The 27,005-nt window shown below is 37.5% G+C and overlaps 1 protein-coding gene across 3 annotated transcripts in view; it reads left to right on the top strand.

The window, feature by feature from the left end:
- HDAC8 (histone deacetylase 8) overlaps positions 1–27,005 on the top strand; it is a 240,392-nt gene that overhangs the window by 107,750 nt on the left and 105,637 nt on the right. For all 3 annotated transcript variants that reach the window (XM_045839416.1, XM_045839418.1, XM_045839417.1), the window contains exons 8-9: positions 128–300; positions 3,200–3,294. In XM_045839416.1, the coding sequence (XP_045695372.1) occupies positions 128–300; positions 3,200–3,294 (268 nt within the window). The remainder of the gene's footprint in view (positions 1–127; positions 301–3,199; positions 3,295–27,005) is intronic.

The following is a 27,005-nucleotide window of genomic DNA, read 5'->3' as shown; positions in this document are numbered from 1 at the left end:
GTTGGATATATTTTCCTTCACTATTTCCTGATTCAACTATGCCTCCCACTGGCAGCACCACCACCACCCCTAGACCAAACTGACCTATCATTTTCTGACATTTTTGTATTCTTTCTCTTTTCTACAGTGTACTGAAGGAGGTCTACATTGCCTTTAATCCCAAAGCAGTGGTCTTGCAGCTGGGAGCTGATACAATAGCTGGGGATCCCATGTGCTCCTTTAACATGACTCCAGTGGGAATCGGCAAGTGTCTTAAGTACATCCTTCAGTGGAAATTGGCAACGCTCATTTTGGGAGGAGGTGAGTAAAAGGAAGGTCACCCAGGAGAATCTGTTGACCTTCCTCTACATTGTATTTATGGACACCAAGGAAAACTTGACTTTCTTAGATTAGATGATATCTAATAAAATGGTCCAGTGGTCCAGGAGCCTGAGTCAGTGAATTCTGCTACCTTCACACTTCAGCATAAGGAATTACTCTGACACACTTCTGCTCAGTTTGGTGTATGCGCTGACTCCTTGGCACTCTGAAGTAAAATGTTCAATTCCTGAAGCAAAGGTCTTTGGGTTAAAGATGACACCAGATCTTATTAAGAATAGAGGGTGTTAACAGGGGACTTCGATCCATCTCCTCTCAGTGTAGTATTTGACTCGCAGTTCTAATAATAATCTTATGGAAACATACCACTAAAATTCTAACCCTGCCCAAATATGTGTAGTAAACACATGAATTCATTAAGCCTAAACTGAAATCAGGAATGACTTATGCCCCTCACCCTCCTAAAAACGCATAGATTTGTTACAATAAAGTAAAACTGAGAGATCTTAAGAGTCTATTGGACATTCTTGCCCTCAGTGTGTACTGATGTTTTATATGACTTAACCAACAGAAGGCTGAGTCTGTTCAACAGAAGCATTTACACATCTGTGAAAGGGACCTTTCTCAACTTCAGCTACCTTTGAAGATGCCTTGCTTAGAATCTTCTCTGTCTGGCATAATCTTTATTTTACTGGATGAATTGATCAATGTGTTAAAATTACATGGTCCAGTTAGATTGAGCTTAAAATGTACGTATTATGCAACAGCTAATAGTTTGTTGTTTTGTCAACCTGTTGTAAAAACCAAAATTAGAGGCGATTGTAGGAAGGCCTTATGAATATGAGTGAGCATTCAGTACAAATACACAAGCCTGGTCCTTCGGCAGCCTCAAATTCTAGAGGGATCAAAATTAAAGGTGCTCACAAGAGACAACATCTTATAAAAACCCAGAAAGAACTGTATTAACTTCAACTCAGGGAGAAGATAAAATTGATAAGTACTGTGTGACATATTACTTTCCTTGACAGCACAAAGGATGGTGATTAAGATACAGGTACAGTTAGGGAAGAAGGAAAAACAGTCCTTTTCACAATACATATCTGTGTGAATTCAACTGTTAGCATTTTCACAGCCTTTTAGCTTTTTCAGCCCAAAGTTTTGGCTTTTGAAATATGCATATTCCTGAAAATACCATGCATAAGAGGAATTTTTGGAAATTATATGGTATGTACCCCAGAGAGAACTTATTACTTAAAACCTGTAGTGATTCTTTTGAAATCAAATAATCACTCCCATAGACGGGGGGAGGCTAAGAATAGAATGGGACATGTAGAAGGCAAAGAACTTATGTGTACAACCCATGGACATGAACTAAGGGGGGGAATGCGGGTGGGAAGAGCTATGCAGGGTGGAGGGGAATAAAGGGAGAGGGAACAGGACAACTGTAATAGCATAATCAATAAAAGATATTTTAAAATAAATAAATAAAAACAAATAAGCACTCCCAATAAGTCAACCTTAGAAATTCATATTTTCCAAGTCAGGAGTGTTTAAAGAGATACCTGTACTATTTCACTGAAATTTTCAATTCCCAATAACACATAGAGAATTCATGGAGTTGACCATGTCCCCAAGCTTCAGTGGACCTATTTGAAGCCTAAAAGACACACTCGAGAAGCCCTACCATTCCTGACCTTTCAAGTAGAAAGACTTAGGGAAAGGGTGACCATATGTCCCAATTTATACATATGATCTCAGTGTACGTATTAATAGTGTCCCCTTTTACTACTAAAAGTGTACCATTTTGGTCCTGACCTGTGTGGCTCAGTTGGCTGGGCCTTGTCCCACAAAGCGAAAGGTTCTGGGTTTGACTCCCGGTCAGGGCACATACAAGAGGCAACTGACCAGTGTTTTTCTCTCATATCGATGTCTCTCTCCTTCTTTTTCTCCCTCCCTTCCCATCTCTCTATAAATAAATAAATAAATAAATAAATAAATAAATAAATAAATCTATCTTTTTTAAAGTGTACCATATTTGGATGATAAATTTTATGGTTGCCCTACCTAAAATAAATGAGGTTATATTTTCCTCAGGCTGCACTGAGGTTAGGAACTCATTCCATTTTATCCTTACACTGTTGGAATTTAACTAAAGGCCAATGTTCTACTGCTTGCATGGCTGAGCACATCTATTCAGAACAAAAATATGCTCATTACTAGCCAGTATATTAGCCATTATGATATGGCTTCTGGGTGATTGTGACAAGACCTGATGAGATGGATCAGAGTGTCAGTCAACAGTCCCTTCCTCACCTCATTCTCTTTGATCTCTGTTACTAAGCCTGCATTTTGTGGAGAAGAGGAATGCTGATATTAAAATAAGGGAGTCTGTTTCTGTTAACATTTTCCTTTTCTCTTTCTTGGATGTATCCTAGGGCTGTATCTGCCAATAGATTTAACATACAAACCATGTCCAGCAGTCATTTTATAGAATTGTTGCAAAATTCATCACAGGAACCTTCTTCACACTAGGTAGGTCACCTCAAGAGATCCAGGTTCCAGGAATCTCATTCTTGCCAATGACTCTTGATGAAATTGAGGAGCTTAGTATCCTCAGGTGCACATCTGTTCCAAGACAAGGACCTTTTTAATCTTTGGAGGCCTTGAACTTCCCAGTTCCACATGGTTCATGGTCTGACTGGTCCACTAAATTCTGCCTACTAGCTGGTTTAAAAATATAAAGGGATGTTGGGGTGAAATTCTGCAAGTTGTCTTTTTAGTCCTTTTATTAAAACATTTTTCTTTCCTTTCTTCCCCCTCTTCCCTCTCCTGCTGTTTTGTGACTATTCTTTCCTAACTTCACAATTCTTGGTGGAGACAGGAGGCTATAACCTTGCCAACACGGCTCGATGCTGGACATACTTGACCGGGGTCATCCTAGGGAAAACACTATCCTCTGAGATCCCAGATCATGAGGTAAGTAAGGCTCTGACAAGTCCTCTCTTCTTTAAGGGGAAGAGCTGAGTCATTCCACCTAATCAAAATCACGTCCTCACCACTCAATACCGTTTTGTTGAGAGACACTCCAATAACAATAACACACTGTCTTGGCAGAATAGTGGACTCTTGTTCCAAAATATCCAAGACCTTCTGCCTTTTTTACAAGAGATCTCAAAGGCCAACCAACTTTAATTTCTCAATTAATTACAGAGACTGTGGGAAGGGGTCACCTGTTCACACAAAGAACTCTTTGGAATATGTATGTATTTTCATCCCCTACCTCAAAAAAGAAGCAGCAGTTTTCTCAATGTATAAGCTGGGTTCTGGTCTATCTTTAAAAAGTCCCATAGCAGTATGTTGCACCTATGTTCTTTGGTGGTAGTCCTGATCTCTAAATTTTCTTTGAATAATGTAAAATTTAAGAAACACAGACTTGCCCCAAAGACAGGTCTGGTGTTTTTCCAATGATTAGCGGTAGACAGAGGTTGGGGCAGGACCATCCAAACGTGAACCGTCATTTGAACCCTCAGCATTTTCTTCAGTCATATGAAATGGGGTTTATGTTTTCCAAAGCAAAGATAACTGTTCTAGTTCTCTCAAAACAAGTTAATAGAAAGCTAGCTGGGCCCTGTGAATGTGCTGATAATATCTTACCTGAAGGTGTATCTCTTCTCCTCCCACCTGCCTCCACACCTGGCAGGAAGCGCGTTATCACAGATCAGGATGTGTAGCTGCAGGCCTTAGACTCTGTGACTTTACAATAATGGACCCATACCTGCTTCCCACTTTTCTCAAGCCAATCCCCACAGAATGGAGATGGTACTCTGGTTATAACATTTTGATTCGTGCCAGATACAGAAGCTGTGTGCTGGGGAGCATTATGTTTTTGAAAGTTACTATTATTTTTAAAAAATGACAAACAACTTAAACTAATTTCCTTCCAATTTTCTTCTCACCACAGATGAGGTATAATATGTACCTCACCAAAAAAAAACCCACAAACCACTCAGTGTATCTAGAATACAAATAGAAGGCAGAGTATAATTTGAGACAGTTTGCTGGTGGCAGGGTTCATAGAAGTCTCTTTCTTTGACTTGACTTACCTTTATTCAGTAGTTGGAAGCTTTATAAAATGTAAGAGTAAGTGAACAAATTACATTTGTGAACAAATATAATCATTGTTATTGCTGTGGGAATATCTTAGATTGCATTCTAATTTAAAGCATCGAGACTTGAAAAACTGATCAAGTTTTATCAAAAAACAGTTTTAACCATATACAAGCCTGAGTTGAGAATGTGTTCCGTTCCTAGGAAACAATGCAAATGCATAGATTCATCTGTCTTAAAAGGTCGATAAAATTTTAGTGACAATGAATATTGCCTCTGGCACATGGAGAAGCTGTGTGCCTCGGTGAGCGTGGGCTTGGCCTTATACATAGACATGTCCTGTCTTCATCCTGATATATTCTGCCAGACTAAATGAGAACCTAACCCAGTTCTTGGCACATAATAGGCAACTTTGAAGTCTAAATTTTCTCCTTCCCCTTTGCATGTTCCTGATGACTTCTTATAACCAGACATTTATGACTTTGTCATTCGTAAATTTATCCAGACCCTTTTTGAATCCCTTCTGTCACATCCTTCTGGTATTAGAAATGTGAGTCATCCAAGAAGGAACATAGAAAAAAATTGAAATGACAGCCTTCCAAGTACAATAAGGTAATATTTTAATAAAATTGCCAAACACAGACTCCGCAGTGTGAAGGCATATATAAGTTTTGTGGCACAATACACATTTGCACACAAATATGCTTGTGGTCCTCTGTAATCATATCAACAAATGGGAGATCAAAAAATATTTATTGAGTGCCCATTGTGTGCCAGGCACTATGCTAAGTGTCTTGGAAGATGCAAACACACCAATGCCTTATCCCCTACCTCAAGCAGCCAGGAAGATGAGTGATATAAGTGCTGGGGGAATGTGTAGATACACACATAATTATATTACCGAGCAGAATAGGAACCACAAGACAGGAGGAACAATGGCTATGGAGATGCACATCAAATATAAACAGGATACAAAGGAGTGTACAAAGTACTCTGCCCTCCAGGAGCTGAAAATATAATTGAGAAATATAGTCAGTGACAAGGTCAAGACAGAGCGGCAGTCAGCCACAGTCTGGCTGACTCTCTCACTGTCTTCACTCTCAGTCTTGGGCTTTTGTTCTTCTGTCTTTGGGGTAATTCTCCTCCTCCTCCTCCTCCTCCTCCTCCAATGTCTTTCCCCCGCCTCTCTACTGTCTTCATAGGCCCAGCTTCAAGTCATATGCCCTTAACAATCCCTCACCTAAATATACCAAAACCCTTTCAGCTCTTTCTTCACATTTATTTGTTAAATATTTCTTAATTCATTTAACAAATATTCCTGGGCCACTACTACTTGTCAGGCCCTATTCAGACCTGGATTCAGGGATACAGAGACTAACAAGATAAACCCAATGCCCTCAAAAATCTCACCATCTAATAAAGGCAACAGAATAATGCGCTCAAATCCAGGACAGATGAGGAGCAGAGAGGAAATGTTTCATCAGAACTTTGAACTGAATCTTGGAAGCTGACTGGAAGAAGTGGGAAGGGCATTCTAGGCAAAGAGAAACAGATTGGAAAAAACCTGGTGCCTCATGGGATCACTGAGAAGTTTGACACATAGGGTTTATGAGTGAGAATGGGAAGGATAAAGGCTTGAATGGAAATTGGGGCCAGATAATGAAGACCCTTGAATGCTACACTAAAGGGCCTCACCTTTTTTCTGTGAAAACAGATGAGCATTGGTTTTTAGAAAGCTCACTTGGTAGAGCATGGAAAATAGATTGCAAAGGAAGAGACTTGAGAAAGGCAAACCTGCTAAGAAGTTCAAGTACACTCCTGTAACACACATAGCTGAACCATTATTTGGTCATTCGTGTTTTGGTTGTCTGCATTCCCCCTCAGTGCTTAGTAGAGTGTTAACCACCCGCCTAGTTGGTATTGATTCATTGAATGAACAACTGAATCAGTGAGTGATTGAGTAATATTTATCTCAATTCACATTAGAAAACTTCTATTTTTAAGATGGAACAATTGGATTCAGAATCTAGCCTTTTTTGTGGAAACAGTTTCACTCTAGTAGCAACTACCCATCCTTTGCAAGAAGAACCAGGTGGATACCAGCTGAAGGAATTAGGTGTATCCATTGGAAAAGCATTGGCAAAATAGTGGACTCTTGGGATGTTGACCTGTTGGCAAATGAAGGGAAGGAACTTGGGAAGGCAAGCCCAGCACAAATGTACAATAGAAGTGTTGAACCCTGGCTGGTGTGGCTCAACAGATTGAGTGCCACCCTGCAAACCAAAGTGTCACAAGTTCAATTCCCAGTCAGGGCACAGGCATGGGTTGTGGCCCAGGACCCCAGTAGGGTGCATGCAAGAGGCAACTATACACTGATGCTTCTCTCGCTCTCTTTCTCCCTCCCTCCCCGCTCTCTAAAAATATATTAAAAAAAATTTTTTTTAAAAAACAGTGATTAGTGGTGAGATTTCAATCATAACCCTCATGAGATACAAAACTAATGTTGACATCAAGCCAGTGGTCCAGGAGTTAGTCCAAGCCCAGGAATTGGGGAGCCAGGTTGGTAAGCCAGGAATGGAATAAGGAAGTAATCCCAGCTGGAAGAAGCATTGGAACCAGCTGGGAAAGCTGAGAGGAATGGAGCCTGCCCATATGACTGGCCCAGGTATGTCTACCATAAGGAAAGCCCAAAGGTGACATGGGGTCCCATAAAAAACACCAGTGCATGGCTAATTTAGCAAATCACCCACTCCATGTAATAAGGCTTATGGGCTATTATATATGAAAATGTTCTGTATTCCAGCAGTATTATTTGTATTCTATGATTTAAAATAGAGTAAGGCCTCATGGTAATGGACAGCAGGGTGGGAACTGACTTAGGGAGTGGGGGTGGGCAGGGCAGAGGAGAGCAAAGGGGAAAAATTGGGACAGCTGTAGTTGAACAACAATTAAAATAACGAGTGAGGCAGTTATATCATATCATGCACTCATATATATGTATAGTATACATATACACAGATATATCAGTAATATGTAATACCTGCATCATCACATCCGCTTATAAACAAAATTTAGTGAACAAAAATATTTCCTTAGCCAGCTACTTTTGATGGACTGTTAGATAAACTATGCCTCAATCATATGAGGGAATATATGTAGCCATTGAAAAGAATTAACTTCATTTATATATGAATATATGCTGCTAATGTAAAATAATCTTACAGTGCAATCTATAGATTACATTGAATATATAGCTTGGGGAGAATGACATTTTAACAATATTTAATCTTTCAATCCATGAATTTCCTATCTTTTCATTACTTAAGTGTTTAATTTCAATTTTTAATTTATACTTTTCAGCAAACAGAGCATGTGCAAATTTTGTTAAATTTATTCCTAAGTATTTTCCCAAGGATTTCATGATTTTGATGTTATTATAAGTGGTATTTTAATTTCAATTTCCAGTAGTTTATTGCTACAATATAGAAATACAATAGATTTTTTATAATTATCTTGAATAATGTAACATTGCTAAAGTCACTAGCACCAGTAGCTTTTTTGTAGATTCCTTAGCTTGTTCCATGTATACAAACATGTCATCTGTGAATAGAGTTTTACTTATTCTGTTATAATTTTCATGATTTTTATTTCTTTTTCTTGCCTTGTTACACTGTTTGGGATCTCCAATGCAGTGTTGAATGGAAGTGATAAGAGTGAACATCTTGTCTTGTTCCCAACAGGGGAAAGCACTTCATCTTACACAACGAAGTATGGAATTGTGATGTTAGCTGTAGGGGGTGTTTTTTTGGTAAATTTTTTTATAAGATTGAGAGAGTTTTGTTCTCTTCCTAATTTACTGAGAATTATTCTTACAAATGACTGTTGGATTTTGTGAAATGCTTTTTCTCCATCTATTGAAGTGATGTGATGGTGTCCTCTAATTGTGGCTTTATTTTAATATTAAAGTAACCTTGCATTCCTGGGATAAACCCTGCTTGGCCATGGTATATTATCCTCTTTATATATTGCTGGATTTAGTTTGCTGACATTTTGTCAAGAAATTTTGTGTCCGTGTTTGTGAGGGATGTTGACCTGTTGTTTTCTTTCCTTGTAATGTCTTTGTCTGGTTTTACAATCAGGGCAATGCTCATCTTATAAAATGACTTAAGACGTATCCCTGCCTCCTCTATTTTCTGAAAGACTTCATGTAAAATTGATAATATATCTTACTTAAATGTTTGATAGAATTCGTCTGAGTATAGAGTGAAAACATTTGAGCATGGAGTTTTCTTCATGGGAAGGTTTGAAATGATGAATTCTACTTCTTTAATAGTCATATGCCTATTCAGATTTTCTCTTTCTTCTTGCTTCCATGTTGATAATTTGTCTTCAAGGGATTTGCCAATTCATTCATGATATTCCCTTATCATTCTTTTAATGTCTATAGAGCTGTAGTGATATCCAGCCTTTCGCTCCTAGCATTGCTAATTTCTGTCCTTTTTTCGTGATAATTTTAGCTTGTGGTTTATCAGTTTTATTAAACTGTAGTTTGTTTTTTTCTTTTTTTCAAAAAACCAGCTTTTAGTTTCATTGACTTTATTTTTCTTTTTTATTATTGCTGCTCATATCTTTGTTATTTCCTTATATTGATTTTTAGTTGTCTAGTTTCTTATGATAGAAACTTAGTTCATTGATTTTAAACATTTCCTCTTTTCTAATATAAATATTTTATGCTATAAATTTTCATCCAGGCACTGCTTTAATTTTATCCCACAAATTTTGTTATGTTGTCATTTTTATTTCATTAAAAATATTTTCTAATTTTCTTCTTTGATGGATTGTTGAGAAGCATGGGACTTAACAAATTAAGTTCCAGGTATTTAATGACTTTCCAGATATTTTTCTGGTTATATTAATTTTAATTTTGTTTTGCACAGGTAACATACTTTGCATGAGTTTAGTACTTCTGTACTTATTGAAATTTGTTTTGTGACCCAGTAGATGATTTGCCTTGGTGAATGTTTCATATGCAATTTGGAAAGAATGTGTATTTTGCTGTTATTGGACACCACTTTCTATCATTATTAGTTAGGTCAGATAAGTTAAGAATGTTGTTTATGTCTTCTGTATTCCTGATTTTCTGTGTGTTTGTTCTGTCAATTACTGAGAATTGAAATCTCCAACCATAATTTTGGATTTGGTTGTTTTTCTTTTTAGTTGTGTCATTTTGGGTTTCATGTAGTTTTAAAGTTTTGTTATTAGATGTATACATTTTTAGGGTTGTTATATGTTCTTGATGATTTGACCCTTTATTATTATGAAATATCTCCTTTATCTCTGGTAATATTCCTTGTTATAAAATCTACTGTGTTTGATTTTAATATTGTCACAGCTATTTCCACATGATTATTATTTGTGTGGTATATATAATGCTTTCTGTCCTTTTAAACTATTGTATCTTCATATTTAAATGGTTTTTCTTGTAGACAGCATATAGTTGGGTCCTGATTTTTTATCCATTTTGATAATCTTTGCCTTTTTGTCAGGGTTCCTAAACCACTGACCTTTAAGTAAATTATTTATATGTTTAGGTTTAAATCCATCTTTCTTTTTTTAAGAGTTTATTTTTAGAGAGAGGGGAAGGGAAGGAGAAAGAGAGGGAGAGAAACATCAATGTGTGGTTGCCTCTCACACACCCACTACCAGTGACCTGGCCTGAAACCCAGGCATGCGTCTTGACTGGGAATTGAACCAGCAACCTTTTGGTTTGCAGGCCAGCACTCAATTCACTGAGCCACACCAGCCAGGGCTAAATCCATCCTTCTATTTGTTTTCTATTTATCTCATATGTTTTTTGTTCCTTTCTTTTATTTTCCTGTTGTCTTTTGAATTAAATATTTTTTAGGATTTCATTTATCTCTTTTGTTTGCTTTTTAGCTATAAGTTTTTTGGTGGTTGCTCTGGAGTTTAGAGTATGCATTGTTAACTTATTATAGGCTACCTTCAAATATTATTATACTACCTCATGTACAATATAGCACCCTTATAACTATGTTCTCCCACTTTTCCCTTTCCTTTCTTTGTGCTATTGCAGTCAGATATTTTCCTTTTGCATAGGTTATAAATTCCATGATATATTTACTGTCTTGCTATAAAGAATCAATTGTTTTTCTAATTTTTAGAGTATTTATCAATTCATTTAAAATAATAATAATAACTCCAGTACATGTTCGCTCAAACAATGTGTTGTGATAAAGAAAAAAAACCTGTATTTTCCAAGACAAAAAAAAAAAAACTTCATGAGAAGAACGCATTGCTATACATTTGTGCACATCCTTAACATCTGGCTATAATAGATGACAGTTTATTTCTCAAACCTGCTTCTACTTTCAGTGTGTTTTAACATTTTTGTTAAAGTATATGAAGAAAATTTAGCTTCCCATGGATACATAGTTGGGAAAGGATGGAGTATTTTAATAACCTTTTCCAATAATTATGGATATTCTTCTTTGATACTACACAAAATTCTACAAATGATAGTTTCTTAAAGGTTAATGGTGACCTTTTCCATATCAATGACCTTTTTACATACTGTTACATTAAAATTCAGCCATCTTATACTTCGAATGGATATTTGACCCATCTTACACATATTGATTTTTTGGAAAATATTGGTTTACTATGTTATGCAAATGTTGCAAATGTTGAAACATTTTATACAATATCAAAAAAATCACATGAACTGATATCACTGTTGATCTCATTGGAACAAAGCTTAAGTTTTGGGAAGCTGTCAATCTTACAGTGGCAGAATGTTTTTCAAAATTCAAATTTTCTCTGAAAAGCATGAATATTATCAATGGCAACAAATAATGTCAGTGTTTATCCTAAAGTGATAGGCTTACTTCATTTCTGAAAAAATATCTGCCAAGTACCCAAGTATTTAATCATGTTTTTTTCATCAGTTGTTCTTTCAGGCAAAAATGGTATTCCATGAAAAGTGGCTACTTAAGCCGCAAATTAATCACAGATGTGCTTTTCCTCAAGACAACTACCATAGTGTAGTTTATAACAGAAGCAACTTCTGCATATCTCCTATTTTGTCACACAATATTAAATCCAGGATCAAGATTTAATAGTTTTTACTGCTTCACCAAGGACATTCTTAAATAAAATTGGATTTTTTTTTCTATGAGTACATGACAATAAAGAAAAAATTAACTGCTGGTGTACATTGGTGCTACTGCCTTAATTTGTACCATGGTGCCAGCAGTTTTACCCGCCATTGGTTTTGGAGCTCCGTGCAAATATAAACCAAGCTGCTCCAGGATAAACCATGAGATTCAAACAAGTTATTCAACATTTTCAATATTTTAGTACTACTTGTGTTTGTTGCCAACCGTGCACATACAAAAGTCTTCTTCAGAGATTAGTTGGTGCTGATACCACATGGCTACAAAGCAAAACAGCAAGTCCAGCCACATTGGTAGCCTTGGCTGTTTGTAAAGTGAAAGTACAATTCTGCAAATGAAATAACAACTAAGTCTTCATGTTTAGAGCTAAATGTTTAAATAAACAAGTTACTTTACCACTGAAAAGAGACAGAGCTCTGAATTATTTTACTAACTTTTCATCCAGTAGGCATTGAGCAATGTACATTGTCCAAGGCTTTATTGGTTTCGAGGCTGTGATGTGCATTTCTCCAGCCCATGCAGTGCAATAGCATATGCCTAAGATGCTCCAGTGACTTTTTCATTTCTAGTTTGAAAAGCTCTAATAATTTTGGCTTTTTTAAAGATTTTATTTATTTATTTTTAGAGAGGGAAGGGAGGGAGAAAGAGAGAGAGAGAGAGAGAAACATCAATGTGTGGTTGCTGGAGGCCGTGGCCTGCAACCCAGGCATGTGCCCTGACTGGGAATTGAACCTGCGACACTTTGGTTTGCAGCCCGAGCTCAATCCACTGAACCACGCCAGCCAGGCTTAATTTTGGAGGTTTTTGATAAGCTCATCATGTCCACATTTAAAATATTCCATTTTCCTTTAACTATCAAAGAATGGTCTGAAAATGATGCCACCACTTAAATAGTAAATTATTTTGAAACTGTGAAAATATCCTATGCATAAGACCCTAGAAGGTAAATTAATGACATATATAAAGGTAGTTTTAATCATACTTTTATGTCTTACTTACAGTTTCACCCTATGTCTTTGATGTAAATGGCTTCCTTCAGTGAGTCAGAGCCCTCACTAATACTTCAGTTTCATCTTTTTCAGCTTCTTCAAACATAGATGTTGCAGTTCTGGCTTGAGGAAGCAAGCTTCTAATCTCCTTTTACTAAGTCATCAATCAATTCCTACTATGTTTCTGTCTAGGTAAAGGTAAAGGTAAAATTCTGGGATTTCAAAAATAACAAAGTCCCAATGATTAAGTTGGGTATTACTAAGGATACCTTTTCCATGTCCCTATTGTGGGTAGGCTGTCCAATAACAGGGTATGATGCCAGTACTTCAGAGGAGAGAACTAAGAAGCTTAAAGGAAGGGGCAAAGAGAAGATTTAGAGCTCAACCAGGCAAGACATCTCATAGTAGAGGCATTTTCTGTAGAGGCCCCAGTAGGGGGCACAGGTAGGCTAGATAGCTGCTCATACCAGTCAAGAGATGCAATGCTCAGGCTAGAATGTGCCTGCTATGTCCAGTTCTGAACCACGGCCCCTGTATCCCCAGCTGGGCTATGCCACCTCTGGCTGGAATACATTGCTCCACTTACTCTGCCACCAGTTTGATAGACTGCTTCACTCCTCCATGGCCTTCCATGGCATTTCTTTGCATTCAGCCACTAAGGGCTACTCCCAACCTGACCCTAAATGATCATTTAAAGAAATTAAAAAGCCCTGGCTGGTGTAGCTCAGTGGATTGAGTGCCAGCATGCAAACCAAAGGGTCACTGGTTTGATTCCCAGTCAGGGCACATGCCTGGGTTGTGGGCCAGGTTCCCCCTGGGGGACATGTGAGAGACAACCACACAATGATGTTTCTCTCCCTCTCATCCTGTCTCTAAAAATAAATTAATTTAAAAAAAGAAAAGATGACTTTAAAAAATCTTTTACATTTCCCATATATTTACCTTTTCCAGCATTTTTCAGTCCTTTGTGCAGATCCAGGTTTCCACCTGGTAAAAGTTACATTCTGCCTAAAGAACTTCAGTTAATTTGTCTTGTAATATAGGTCTCCTAGCAACAAATTAAGCTTTTGTTTGAAAAGTATTTTGTCTTAATGGCTGAAGGATATTTTCACTGGGTATAGAGTTCTACGTTGATAATTTTTTCTTCCAGAATTTTACAGCTGTCATTCCATTGTTTTCTTGCATGTTTCCTCATGAGCAGTTCACTAACAATCTTATCTTTGTTCCTTTGGATAATAATGTGCTCTCCACTTTTTTTTGGCAGGGGGCTGCTTTTAACTTTTCTCTTTGTGACCAGTTTTGCACAGCTTGATTACAGTTTGCCCTGGTGTGGTTTTTGTGTTTATCCTGTTTATAGCTTCTAGGATATGAGGGTTTATAGTTTTCATTAAATTTGGAAATATTCCAGCTATCATTTCTGTCCTTTCTTTTCTCTACTTCTAATTCCAGTTAAACTCATGTTAGACCAGCTTTATTATCCCATAGGTCACTGCAGTACTTTAAATGGTTTTAGTCTTTTATTTCTCTCTCTGATTCATTTTGAGAGTTTCTATTGCTTTGCTTCCAAGTTCACTGATCTTTTCTTCAGTTTATAACTGCTCTCAATCTTATCCAGTGAGATTTTCCTTCAAATATTTTATTTTTCATATCTAAAATTTCTATTTTTAAAATATTTTTTCAATAAAATAAAATATTTTAAGAAAAGGTAACCAGGAAAAATCTTCCATTTCTCTGATCATTGTGTTCATGTTTTCTTTACATCCTTCAACATACAGAGCATATTTATAATAGCTGTTTTAAGATTCTTGTCTACTAACAGAGATAATAGTATCTCTGCCATTTCTGAACCTGTTTCTGCTGACTGATTTTTCTTCAGGTTATAGATTCCATTTTTCTGTTTCCTTGTATGTTTAGTTATTTTTAAAATTGAATATCCAACATTGCAAATATTACATTGTTGGGTACTGGATGTCTTTGTATTAATTTAAACAGGATTGTCTTTTTTCCGATAAGTTATTGTGGATCAATTTGATCCTTTTAAGGTTCATTTTTAAGCTAATTTAGAGTATGTCTTGAGTAGTATTTACTCTTGGGCTAATTTAGCCTATTTAGAAGGCACTGCCCCCCCCCTCCGAAGTCTCTACCGACATCCCACATGTTCAGTGAGGTCTCTCTGCTTTGGCCCTGTGGGACCTCTAGGAAGTGTCCATCTTATAACTCCTCACTAACTGTTTCCCTGGAAGTTTTTCTAGACTATCTTTGTAAAATTTTACCCTATACTTATTCAGATTGGTATCCATCAAAAAAACTCAAGGGAATTCTATTATATTTCTAGAATTCTTTTTGGCTTAGCTGCACCCCACATTTTCTAATGACCTTGGCCTTTCTGAACTCCAGTCTCTGTCTCTTCTACTCAGAGATTGCCAGGCTCTGTTTGGATCCCCCCACCCCTGCACCATGGTCCAGGTATTACCTCCAGGTAGGAACCTGGGGTAATGATAACAGTCACCCTATTTGTATTCCTTTTCTATCAGATCACTCTCTTATACTGCATATTGTCCCATGTCTAAAAGTGTGTTTCCTGTATTTTATCAGTTTTACAATTGTTTCCAAAGAGAAAATAATTCCACATCCTCTTTCCCCTCACACAGAAGCAGAAACCCTTTACTTATCTGCTTTTAATTTTTTCCTGTGTACATTTTTGATGGGTATTTTTAGTGAATATAAAATTTTACTTAGAATTTTCTTATCTTCTTTGTCTCCATCATTTCTGATGGAAAGCCAGACTTGTCTCAAATCATTGTTTCCCTCTATACAATATGTTTTTATTTTCCCTCTGGCTGTCTTTACAAACTTATGTTTGCTTTTCAGAACTTTGACCATGGAGTACCTCAGTGTACTTTTTTTGTATTTATCCTGTTTGGAATTCCCTGAGTTCCTAAATCTGTGAGTTGAAGTTGTGGATATAACTTGGAAAATTATCAGCTGGAATTTCTTCACATTCATTTTTGCCCTAGTTTTTTCTCTTCTATCTTTTTGGGACTTCAGTTAGATGGACCGACACTGTCTTACAAGTCACTGAAGCTCTCATCATTTTTTCCTATATTTTTTCTCTACACTCCAATTTGCTTCATTTCCATGGACCTATCTTCAAGTTTAGTAATTCTTTCTTCTTTAGTATCAATCTGACATTAATCCCATTCAACAATTTTTTTATCCCATTCAAATTATTTTTTTAAACTTCTCATTTTTAAATGATTTTCAGATCCATGATTTCAAAGATGTACAAAGAGGTTCCCTGTACTCTTCACTCAGTTTCCCCCAATTGCAACATGTTATATAACTCTAATACAGTATTAAAATCAGGATATTAACAATGATACAATCCACAGATCTCATTCATATATCACCAGTTTTACATGCACTCATTCATGTGTGTGCATGTGTGTATTTAATCCTATGCAATTTTATCACAGGTATAGATTGATATAACCACTACCACAATCAGGATACCAAACTGTTCTATCACCACAGAGACCTCTCTTGTGCTACTCTTTTATAATCACACCTGTCCCCTTCTCTTCCCCTACACCATCTCCGATCATTTCAGCCACTAATCTGTTATCTATGCCTATAGTTTTTTACTTAGAATATGTGATATAAATGGAATTAGGCAGTATGTGAGCTTTTGAGATTCACTTTTTGACTCAACTTAATTACCTTGAGATCAATCCAAGTTGTTCAGTGCATCAGCAGTTCATTTTTTTGTTGTTGTTGCTGAATAGTATTCCATGGTATTGGTGTGCCATAGTTTGCTTAACCATTTATCCACTGAAGAACATTTGGATATTTTCCAAATTTTTGGCTACTAAAATTAAATATTCATGTACAGTTTTTATGTGGGTATAAGTTTTCATATTTCTGGGATCAATGCACAATATTGCAATTGCTGGATAATGGTATAGGTAAGTATAGGTTTACTTTTTTAAGAAACCTATTCCTGCATTCTTTTTGTTACTAGTATAGTAAATAGTATATCCTATCTTTTCATAGTGAATCTTTTCCATCATTTTTATTTCAGTTCCTCATATTTATATTTGAAGTGAATTTCCTGTAGACAAAACATAGTTGGGTTGAGTTTTTTAACGTATTCTGCCAATCTCTTTTAATTGGCATGTTTAATGCCTCTAATTCATATGTTAGGACTCATGTCTGCCTTTTTTTTGTTTGTTTGTTCCCTTTCTTCCCTCCTGCTTTCCTGTAGATTTGTTGTACATTTTTTATGAATTCCATTTTTATTAATCTATTCTATAGTGTTTTAAGTGTATCACTTTGTATAGATTTTTTGGTGGTTGCTTTATATATTTGAAAAAAGAAATATATATATATAATCACAGCCTGTTGTAGCAACATTTTGTTACTTTGAGTGAACTATAGAAACCTTACCTGCCTTTTTGTATTCTTACCTTTCACTCTAATATAATATCCAGTGGTAAGAGTTTTTGCTTTAACCATCAAACATAATTTTTAAACTTAAAAAGGAATAGAAAGGTCTTCTGTATTTACCCAAATTTTTACTCTTTGTTATCCTTTTTTTCCCTCTTGATGCTCTAAAATTTCTTCTTTTATTTGTTTTTCTGTTTGGAGAACTTCCTTTGAGCATTCTTTTGGGGGATGTCTCAAGAAGACAAATTCTCTTTGTTTTCCTTCTGTCTTCATTTATCTTTCCCTCTTGATTTCTCTTTTATCTTACAGCCTCCATGGTTTCTGATGAGAAATCTACTATCATTCAGATCATTGTTATTGTTCCCATATTGGTGCAAAAGTAAAACAATGCATCATTTCTCTGTACTTGCTTTTAATTTAAAAAATTTTGTTTAATCTTCGCCCAAAGATATGTTTATGAACAAGAGGAAAGGATGGGTAGGGGGGAGGGGGAGAGAGAGAGAGAGCAATGTGAGAGAGAAGCATGATTGGTTGTCTCCCATATGTGCCCTGACTGTGAATCAAACCCACAACCTAAGCATGTGCCCTGAACAAGGATCAAACCTGCAACTTTTTGGTGTACAGGACAATGTTCTAATCTACTGAGCCACCTGGCCAGGGGTACTTTTAAAGTTCTTATTTTTTGTCTTTATTTTTCAAATATTTGATTATGGTGTGAGTTGCAGTGGATTTCTTTGGGTTTTTCCTGTTTGAATTCATTCAGGTTCTTGAATTTGTAGTATTCTCTTTTATCAAATGAGGGTAAGTTTCAGCCATGATTTCTTTAAATATTTTTTTCAATGTTGCCTTGTTTATCTTCTCTTTCTGGGACTCTGATGACACAAATGTTTGATCTTTTGTTATTGTCCCACAGGACCCTAGGTATCTGCTCATTATTTTTCAGTCATTTTGTTTTTGTTCACATGGAGTAATTTTTATTGTTCTGTATTTCAAATTCACTGATTCTTTTAAAAAATACTTATTAGTTATTTTTTTTCACTGATTCTTTTCTCTGTCATCTTCATTCTTCTATTAAGCCCATTCAGTAAGTTTTTATTTTGGTTATTATATTGTACTTTTCAGTTCTAAAGTTTCCATTCTTTATGTTTTCTATTTCTTTGTTGATAGTTTCTGATTTTTCCATTTGTTCGTATCATGTTTGCAATTGCTTCTTGAAATATTTTTAATGATAGCTGCCTTAATTCTTTCAGAGAATTGTAACATATGTGTCATCTTGATATCACCATCTGTTGTCTTTTCTCATTCAAGTTGAGATGTTCCTGTTTCTTTGTATGATGAGTGAATTTGTATTTTAACCTGGAGATTGGATCTTATATTATGAGACTCTGGCAATTCTGTGCTCTGAATCCTCAGGCTAATAAGCCTGCAGATTTCTTCTTGAGCTCTACCACACACCACACAAAATATGTATAACTATGACACCCAGCGCAGTTCCCTTCTTTCAAAGGTGGAATTCCCTCTACTTTGTGCCTGTTTTTTGGATGCTCTCTAATCCCTTCAATGTTTCATGATGGTTAGTCTGATAGAAGCTCTCCTGTCATTATCAAATCCAAAAGCCAGGATTTACTTTTCATTGTATAGCTTTTGACACATACATGTATGTATGACTACTTTAAAAATGTAAATACATTTCTGACATTAACATTAAAATTAATGTATTAATGTATTCCATTATGATGTATTTAAGTATTTAATGTAATTAATTAATTAATGTATTTATCAGGCAGACCTACTTTCACTGACCAGCTCCAAGGAGTTATAAAGACAGTATATAGTAGACATGTGGAACAAACTATTTAACTAGTCTGTGCCTGAATTTCTTCACTATAAAATGAATGTTATTAGAAGGATATTATAAGTATTGAATGTATTGATCTAGGTAACATGCTTACAAGTAGCTAGAATATATAAATAACACATATACACATATAAGTAATATAAATTAAATTTTAGATGTTATTATTAATGTCTGAAATATTGGTAAAACTCCTCACAGGCAGGGACCTGTTTTTTCTTAGTCCCTCAATGCTGAGAATTTGGTGCCCAGCAAGGTCCTAATAATTTTATTTTTTAAAACGAACATAGTGCTGCTATAATGGATGTTATGTAGATTAAGCCTAATAGTCTTTACTGACACTGAGGCTCACACAACAAAATATTGAAAATAAATCTCAATGGAATATTACTGTTTTATGTGAACAAATATGAGTATGAGTGATCACAAATACTAGAAATTTTATGTTTGAATTTTATATTTAGATAAGGGGACAGCACCAGGCATTCAGCAAACTATCCTCCTACTATAGAAAGCCTTCATAGAGGTAGCATTTAGAAACTCTTTCTAAAAATAACATAACAGTCATTAAGTACTTTTTGTATACCATGCAAGTATATACATATGCTAGTTCCTTTATATATATTATCTCATTTATGTTTCTTCGCAACTCTGGAAGGTAGGCATTACCCCCATTTACCTATGAGAAAAGTAAGACTCAGAAAGTAATTTGGCCAGGATTAAAATAGCAGAGCCAGCAAAATAGCAGCACCAGGATTGAAACTCAAATTTTTCAAATTTCTGGGCTTATCCTTTTCCCCCCTACTTTCAGTGATAAGACCCGGGATTTTAGTATAAAGAATGCATAGGAGAAAAGTAAACATTTGTTAAGCATCTAATACTGCTGGCCACACAATGTGCCACCTGCATTGTTACATTTTGTTCTGAAAGCTTTACTTTATCAAATTCTCCCAATAACCCTATGAAAAGAAAGAAAACTAATATTTTTTGAGTACCTGCTGTGTGCCTGACACTTCTGTGGGGTTTATATACATTACCTCCTATGACTTTCTGACAGCCCAGTGAAACCTGTTGTCTCCACAGCTAGGAAGAAACTGAGCTGAGCTTCCACCACACTTGCTTGATTCCCAAGAGAGCACTAAAGAACACTGCTCCGGGACATGTATTTCTAAGCCCATTGCAGATCATTCATTCCGCAAAACATAACTTTTTAAAGTACAGTCCGGATAACCAAAGACGTCTCCATACCAGCAGCCTTTTAACATTTGGGGTGGTCATGGACCCTTTTGAAAATCCGATGGCCCCTCCTCCCAGTTAAATGCTGACAGCACTCAGCAATTTCCTAAAGCCCATCAATGGAGTCTTTGTTTAAAACAAACAGAAACCTCTAAAGAACAAAAATAAATCTTAAGAAATAAGAAAGCTTATTAAATCTTCAATTATTGAATTTTACAAATCCTTTAGAACACTAAAATCTATATTTGGAGAGTCTATTATGTTTCACAAAGTATGTTTCTCTTTTAGTTTTTTTAGCCTCAGCACTGTTGACTTTCCTGGTGGTATAATTCTTTGTTGCGGGGGGAGTATCCTACGTTTTATAGGATGCTGAGCAACATCTCTGCCCTCTACTCACTAGATGCCAGTAGCACACTCCTGTGCCTCTTCCCCGTTTTGACAACCAAGAATTTACCCAGAGACTGCTGAGTGTCCCCTGGGGGGAGGCCAAATTGAGAACCACTGGTTTGTAGTAATTGCAGTCGTCACCCCTGAGTCACTCACAGCATAAAGGGCCTAAGAACCAGACTTTTTAAAAGTGTATCCTTTTCTTGCTTGATTAAGGTCTCCCACAATACTTCTAAACTGGGTTGAACAAGATGATTCATCTCAACAATTAAATTGCTAGCTGAAGTTGTAAAGATTTTCCTTACATAAGGGACCAAAAAGAAGTTTATATAGCTTCCCCCCTGCTTTATTAAATGATTGACTTTTCAAGTCATTCGCTCATTCAAAGAATATGTATTCAATGCTAATCATGTTGCAGACACTGTACCAAGTGCTGGGGCTACGGTGGTGAACAGTGTATTTAGATGTGTCTCCTGCATCATAGAATGTGCAATCCAGTTAGAAAGACAGACTACAGAAGACATAAACACTGAGTGAAAATAATTCTAAACTGTAAGAACTATCATGATGGAAGTACACAGAATGCCAAGGTAGAGACTAACAAAGGGATTTAGATAGGTCTCCAGGAAAAAAGCCTTTCTGAAGATGTGATGTTTAAGGCTAGAACTTGAAGGGTGAGAAGAAAACACCCAGGTTTAAAAAAAACACAATTAGAGGACAAGTGTCCCTCTAGTAGGCAGAGCAGGCGATCATGTGCAAAAACCCTAAAGCAAGAAAGAGCTTGGTACATTCCGGCCACTGAAAGAGGACCACTGCAACTAGTGCTAGTGAAGAAAGGGCGAGGAGTATGAGATGGAATGGGCAAGGACCAGATCCTGCAGGGCCCTATAGGCCAAGGGAAGGAGTTGAATCTTATTCTTAAGAGACTGGGGAGACACCGAAGGCTTTTAACCAGGAGGCGCATCATGATTTGATGTACATTTTAAAATCACTCTGGCTTCTGTGTGGAGTAGGGAGGAGGTGGCAAGTATGGAAGCATAGACACGAATAGGAAGCCAGTGCCAGTTGAGAGATGATGGTGGTAGCAGTAGAAATGGAAAGAATGACATAGTTTAGAGATAGGATTGACATCAGCTAATAAATTAGATGTAGAGGGTGAGGGAAATGGGGGAATCATGGTTTCTACTCGAACATTTAGGTATGTAGTAGTAGGATTTATTGAATTGGGAGAGCCAGTTTGATAAAAAGAGAGACATTTTGTTTCCCTGGCCAACTAAGCAACAAATGTTGTGGATACCTCACTAGTTATTCAGTGAAAAGGGAAGCTATTTAGTTCAACTAAGATTTATTAAGTACCTAGTGTATGCTGGGCATGATGCTAAGTGCTAAGGGTACAGAGAATAAAAGACATGTCCTTTTGCTCAACAAGGTTATAGCCCAGCAGTGGACACAAACATAAACAGACAACTTCAATTGGCTTTATTAAGTGCTAAGTTAGAGGCATGCACAGGGTCTATAAAGTCACAGAACAGAGCCAATTAGTCTGACTGGGGCAGGGGTGTGGGGGTCATGGATGGTATCCTGAAAATGATTCCCAAGCCAAGGAATGAGCTGAGTATTATTAGCCAGGCATGTAAGTATGCAAAAGCAGAGGAAGTTAAGGAAACAACAATAGAGAGGCACACAGATATGAAACAGCAATTCATTGAATTGTTTATAATTGTTTATTGAAATTATAAACAATGCAATATTCCTAGGACATAAACCTGAACACAGGGAATGGGAGGAGATGAGACTGGATACATAATATTGACAAGAGCTAACAATTATTGAGCACTTAGATGCCGGATACACATATGTCATGAAATTCTCAATTATAACCCTCATTGTTATAATACAGATATGGAAACTGAGACAGAGATGATTGGGTACCTTGCCCAAAGTTGCACACTGCCAGGGCTGAAATTCAGACCAGGCTGTTTAACTCCAGAGCCCATGCTGTTAACCACAGAATGTTGTACGAGTCATGCTGAAGAACTGAGAATGTACCCACTGGCAGTGACGTGTTCAGATGTCTGTTTTGATGAGATGACTCAGGATAAGTTTGAGAAAGGCCAGGAAGTGACCTGACTGGTATGGCTCAGTTGATTGGGTGTCATCCTTCAGAGCAATTCCCGGTTCACCGGTTATCCATTTAATTCCCGGTCAGGGCAATGCCTGCATTGCGGGCCTGGTCCCCAGTTGGGGAGGCAAGCGATCAGAGTTTCTCTCCTGCATCGATGTTTCTCTCCCTCTCTTCCTCTCTCCTATCCCCTCTCTCTAAAATAATTACATAAAATCTTTAAAAAAGAGAGAGAGAGGCCAGGGTAGAAACTGCCACAATAGATCAGGCAAGTGATAAAGAGAACTTGAAGTAGGAAATGGAGACAAGAAAAAGATTTATGAAATTTTTAGGAGACAGAACTAGCACAACTTGGTGATTAGTTGGATTCTGAGGGTAAAGGAGAAATCTACAGTGTCACCATGTGTTCTGTTTTGGATGAATGGATGATGTTCCTGTATGACAAATACAGAATGAGAAACACCACAAGTGAACCATTTTTCACACTAGCTGCTAATGGATCAACCAAATGGATCTGACCATTGCAATTGGATATGAGTCTTAAGTTCAGGGAGCAAGTCATGACTGAATATAGATCTGAGTAAAACCATGAGAGTACATGAGATTACATGTGGTGAGTGTGTAAGATACCCTAAGACCAATGAGGGAATCTTGGAGAATTTCAGTTTTAAGGGACCAGCAAACATGAGCTCACAAAGGGAACTGAAAAGGTATGTTAAGGATAAAGCATAATAGCACAGCAATTTAAATAGTGGACTCTGGACCTAGTCTGTGTGATTTTATACCTTCAATTTCTGTCACTTACCAGCCAGGTGACTTTGGGCAACTTACTTCACCTCTCAAAGCCTCAATTGTTGCAGGATTAAATATACACATAATAGATATAAAGCCCTTAGAATAGTCCCTGATAAACAAACAGTATGTATTAGCTAATACTTAGGAAAAAAACAGAGTAGGATCACTGAAACCAGAAGTTGAAAGTTTAAAAAAAGGAAGAGAATTCTCAGATGTGTCAGATGCAGCTAAATCCAGTAAGATGAGAACTTACAAGTATGAATTAGATGTGGCAAAATGGAGGCTATTGGAGGTTTAGATCAGAGGCATTTCAATACAATGGAAGGGGCAGAGGCCAGACAATAGTGGGTTAAACGCTGAATAGAAGGTAAAGAAAATGACTGCAATTGTTAAGGCTGACTCTTTCAGGAAGCCTGTTGTTTAAGGAAAATTCTTAAGTGAAATAAAAGAAATGTGTATTCAAAATAAGGATGATCACCTTAGCTTCTTTCATTTACAGTAACATAAACATGAACCCATCCTAAATATCCAAGAGTGAGGGGATGAGAGGTTGATAGCAGGGCTGGGGAAAGTGGTAAACACTGGCACAGTAATTGAGAATGGGAGAAGGAGCTGAGTAGAGACAAGTTACAGGATAATGAAGAAGCTTGGGATGTGTACCTGACGTTAGAAACCATACATTGGTGATGCTAGTCTGTCCAGTGGTACAGTTTTCTTCAGTGAGGACAGAACAGAGAAGGAAAATGGGGTGGGGGGCTGATCTGGAATGGTGATTATCCAGGCAGATGGGTAAAAGGACAGAGGTTGAAAGTAATGGTGAAAGAGGATTCCAATCCAATCCTGTGGTCTAGGCTGGACATGAGGCTGAAAGGGAGCAGACCAACCAGGAGAAAATAGGGATCAGGGCACTGATATGTCCCTTTAAGGTCAGAAAGCAGAGAGTGGGTAAAGGCACAAGAGAATTGGTAGGACCAGAACTTGGACTCTGATTGTAAGCTACTGGAGGCAGCATGATAAGAAGGCCATAGATTTTGAAATCAGAAGGAGTGGAACTTGAATTATAGCTCTGATATTAAACCTAGTAGCTTCCTCTTATCTGTGGTTTTGCCTTTCACTCTTTGCATTCCTCATAATCAACTGCCGTCTGAAAATATTAAATGAAAATTTTCAGAAATAAACAATGTATAAGTTTTAAATTTTGTTCTGTTCTGAATAGCATGATGAAATTTCACACCATCCCTCTCCATCCTGCCCAGGATGTGAATCATCCCTTTGTCCAGAGTATCCACTCTGCATACGCTCCCCAACCATTAGTCACCTAGTGGCTGTCTCAGTTATCAGATCAATTGTCTCAGTATCACAGTGCTTGTGTTCAAGGAACCCTTAATTTATTTAATAATGCTGTATTTGCATGCTTTTTATAGTGCATTGTTACTTGTTCAATCTTATTATCAATTATTGTTGTTACTCTCTTACTGTGCCTAATTTATAAATTAATCTTTATCACAGGAAATATATGTATAGGAAAAAGCACAGGGTCCAGTACTATCTGTGGTTTCAGGCATCCACTGGAGGTCTTGGAATATATTCCCATGGTGGATAAGGGAGAACTACCGTAGTTATACTGATGCCAGGCAGTACCTGGGGAGTCCAAGGGAGGCCTCAGCCTGATCCAGGTTCTTCTCATGGAACAAGAGGGAATTCAAGAGTGTCACAGAAAGATTTACCAAAGCACAGTAAATGTATTAAAGTAATAGTATGCACTCAAAAAATGACAACAGGCGACCTTGGAGAATGAGAAGTGCCAATGGGTCCTGGGTAGAAAGTTTTTATCACTGTTGGCAAGGAGGAATAGGGTAGTCCTCTGGCTTCTGACACTGGTGGGGTGACTGCCAGCATGGCTTGTCCTTGTGTCTCCTTTCTTGATAGGGATTTTTTTTGGTCTTCCCAATTAGAGGTAATTGGGGAGGGAGAAGTGGGGGAACAGGTGGTCAGTGAAGGTCATGTCTGTGATGTCCAAGCCAAGACAGAGGAGAGGAGGGCTAGAGCTCCTCCTCTGGCCTGAGGCCTTTGTTCCCTGTTCTAACTCTCCTGCCTCATAAATTTCCACTGAGAGATTTTGATCCCATGATTGTATGGGAAGATAAAGGGTTGGTGGTCAGGCCTCTGTTGTTGCCTCAGACTGACAGTAGGCATAGACCCTGCCTAGCCTGGGATTGAAAATCTCTTTCTATCTGACCTAGGGCCCAAGCTCTATATCCCCTGCATGTTAAGATATAGGCTGGAATCCTTGGTGTGTCATCATCTTTATATGAAACTGTTTTAACCTAGAAGATATAAACTTAAAAAGAAATGGAAAGGCATGGACCAAATAATAAAAGGAAAATAGTTATCAATGGACCAAAGAGTAGGAAGAGCCAGGTGAAAGAAGGGAGAGCTTGTTGTACCTGTCCTGGACTGAAGACATATTTGAATTGTTTCTGGATCTCGGTGTCAAAATATATATCAGAGGTTAGGAAGGGCCTCCCATGTAACATCACAAAATGCCTTAGTTCCAGGTTTGATTTGGGAGCTCCTCTGTACCTTAGGAGGGCTATGGGCAGGAGCTGGAACCATGTATCTGAGGTCCCCTGGCATAATTTTGCTAATATTTTCTTTAAGGTATGTTTAGCCCTTTCTACCTTTCCTGAAGACCGAGGCCTCCATGAACTACATAAACGATAGTTAATGTCTAGAGCTTGGACTATCTGTTGGGTAATTTTGGCCATGAAGGAAGGGCTGTTGTCACTTTGGAAGCTTTGAGTCAGTCCAGACCTTGTTATGATCTCTTTAAAGAGGGCTCCTAGGCAGAGTTGAAGGTGCCTGAGGGAGTGTCCCAGGGGAATCTTCCTGGTCTCTGGCTTGTGTGTTCCTCTGGATTATCTATTGGGCTTGATGGAGGCACCAACAGGAGAGGATCTTCTAGGATGACTAAATGACCCTGGGGTGGGCTAGAAGAATGGAAACAGACATAGAAGACCTTCTATGAGCCTCGTTTATGTGGCTCTTAGTATAGGGCCATGAAGGCTTGTATTAAAGGGAATTTTGTCTATGTTTTCCTTGGTATTTGTAGAAGAGATCCAATTAAAGAATAGCATTGTAATTTAAGGTCCCATTTTTAGGCCATGTTTCCCCATTCCCTAACTTATATTGAGGCTATACCATACTACAAAAAATTAAGTTTTTGTGTGTGTGTTTTAAATAGTCTAATTCAAAGTCCTTCCAGTTAGCTAGAATACAGCCTAGGTGTGTCCTCAGGAATAGACTAGGAGTTTTCCAAAATGCCTGGGGAAAGAAAAGAGGTGTGCTAGTGAGGGTTAGATATTCTGCCTAGTCCTCCAACTAGGGGGTAGGCTAGGAGGGTTTGAACTTAGGGAGCCAGGTGTCTGCCATGCCCTTACGTTCAGTCAACCTATTCTGGCCATCTCAAGGGTGGACCAGTTTGGTTCCTCCTGCCATGGGCCCATGGCTCCCCAGCCAGTGGGATCTGCCTAAGCATAAAAGGGCTGCTAGGGGAA

The sequence above is a fragment of the Phyllostomus hastatus genome, unplaced genomic scaffold (genome assembly GCF_019186645.2).
Source record: "Phyllostomus hastatus isolate PE091 unplaced genomic scaffold, TTU_PhHast_1.1 phas_contig_30, whole genome shotgun sequence".
NCBI classification, from domain to species: Eukaryota; Metazoa; Chordata; class Mammalia; order Chiroptera; family Phyllostomidae; genus Phyllostomus; species Phyllostomus hastatus.
This window is presented reverse-complemented; position numbering and strand designations above follow the sequence as displayed.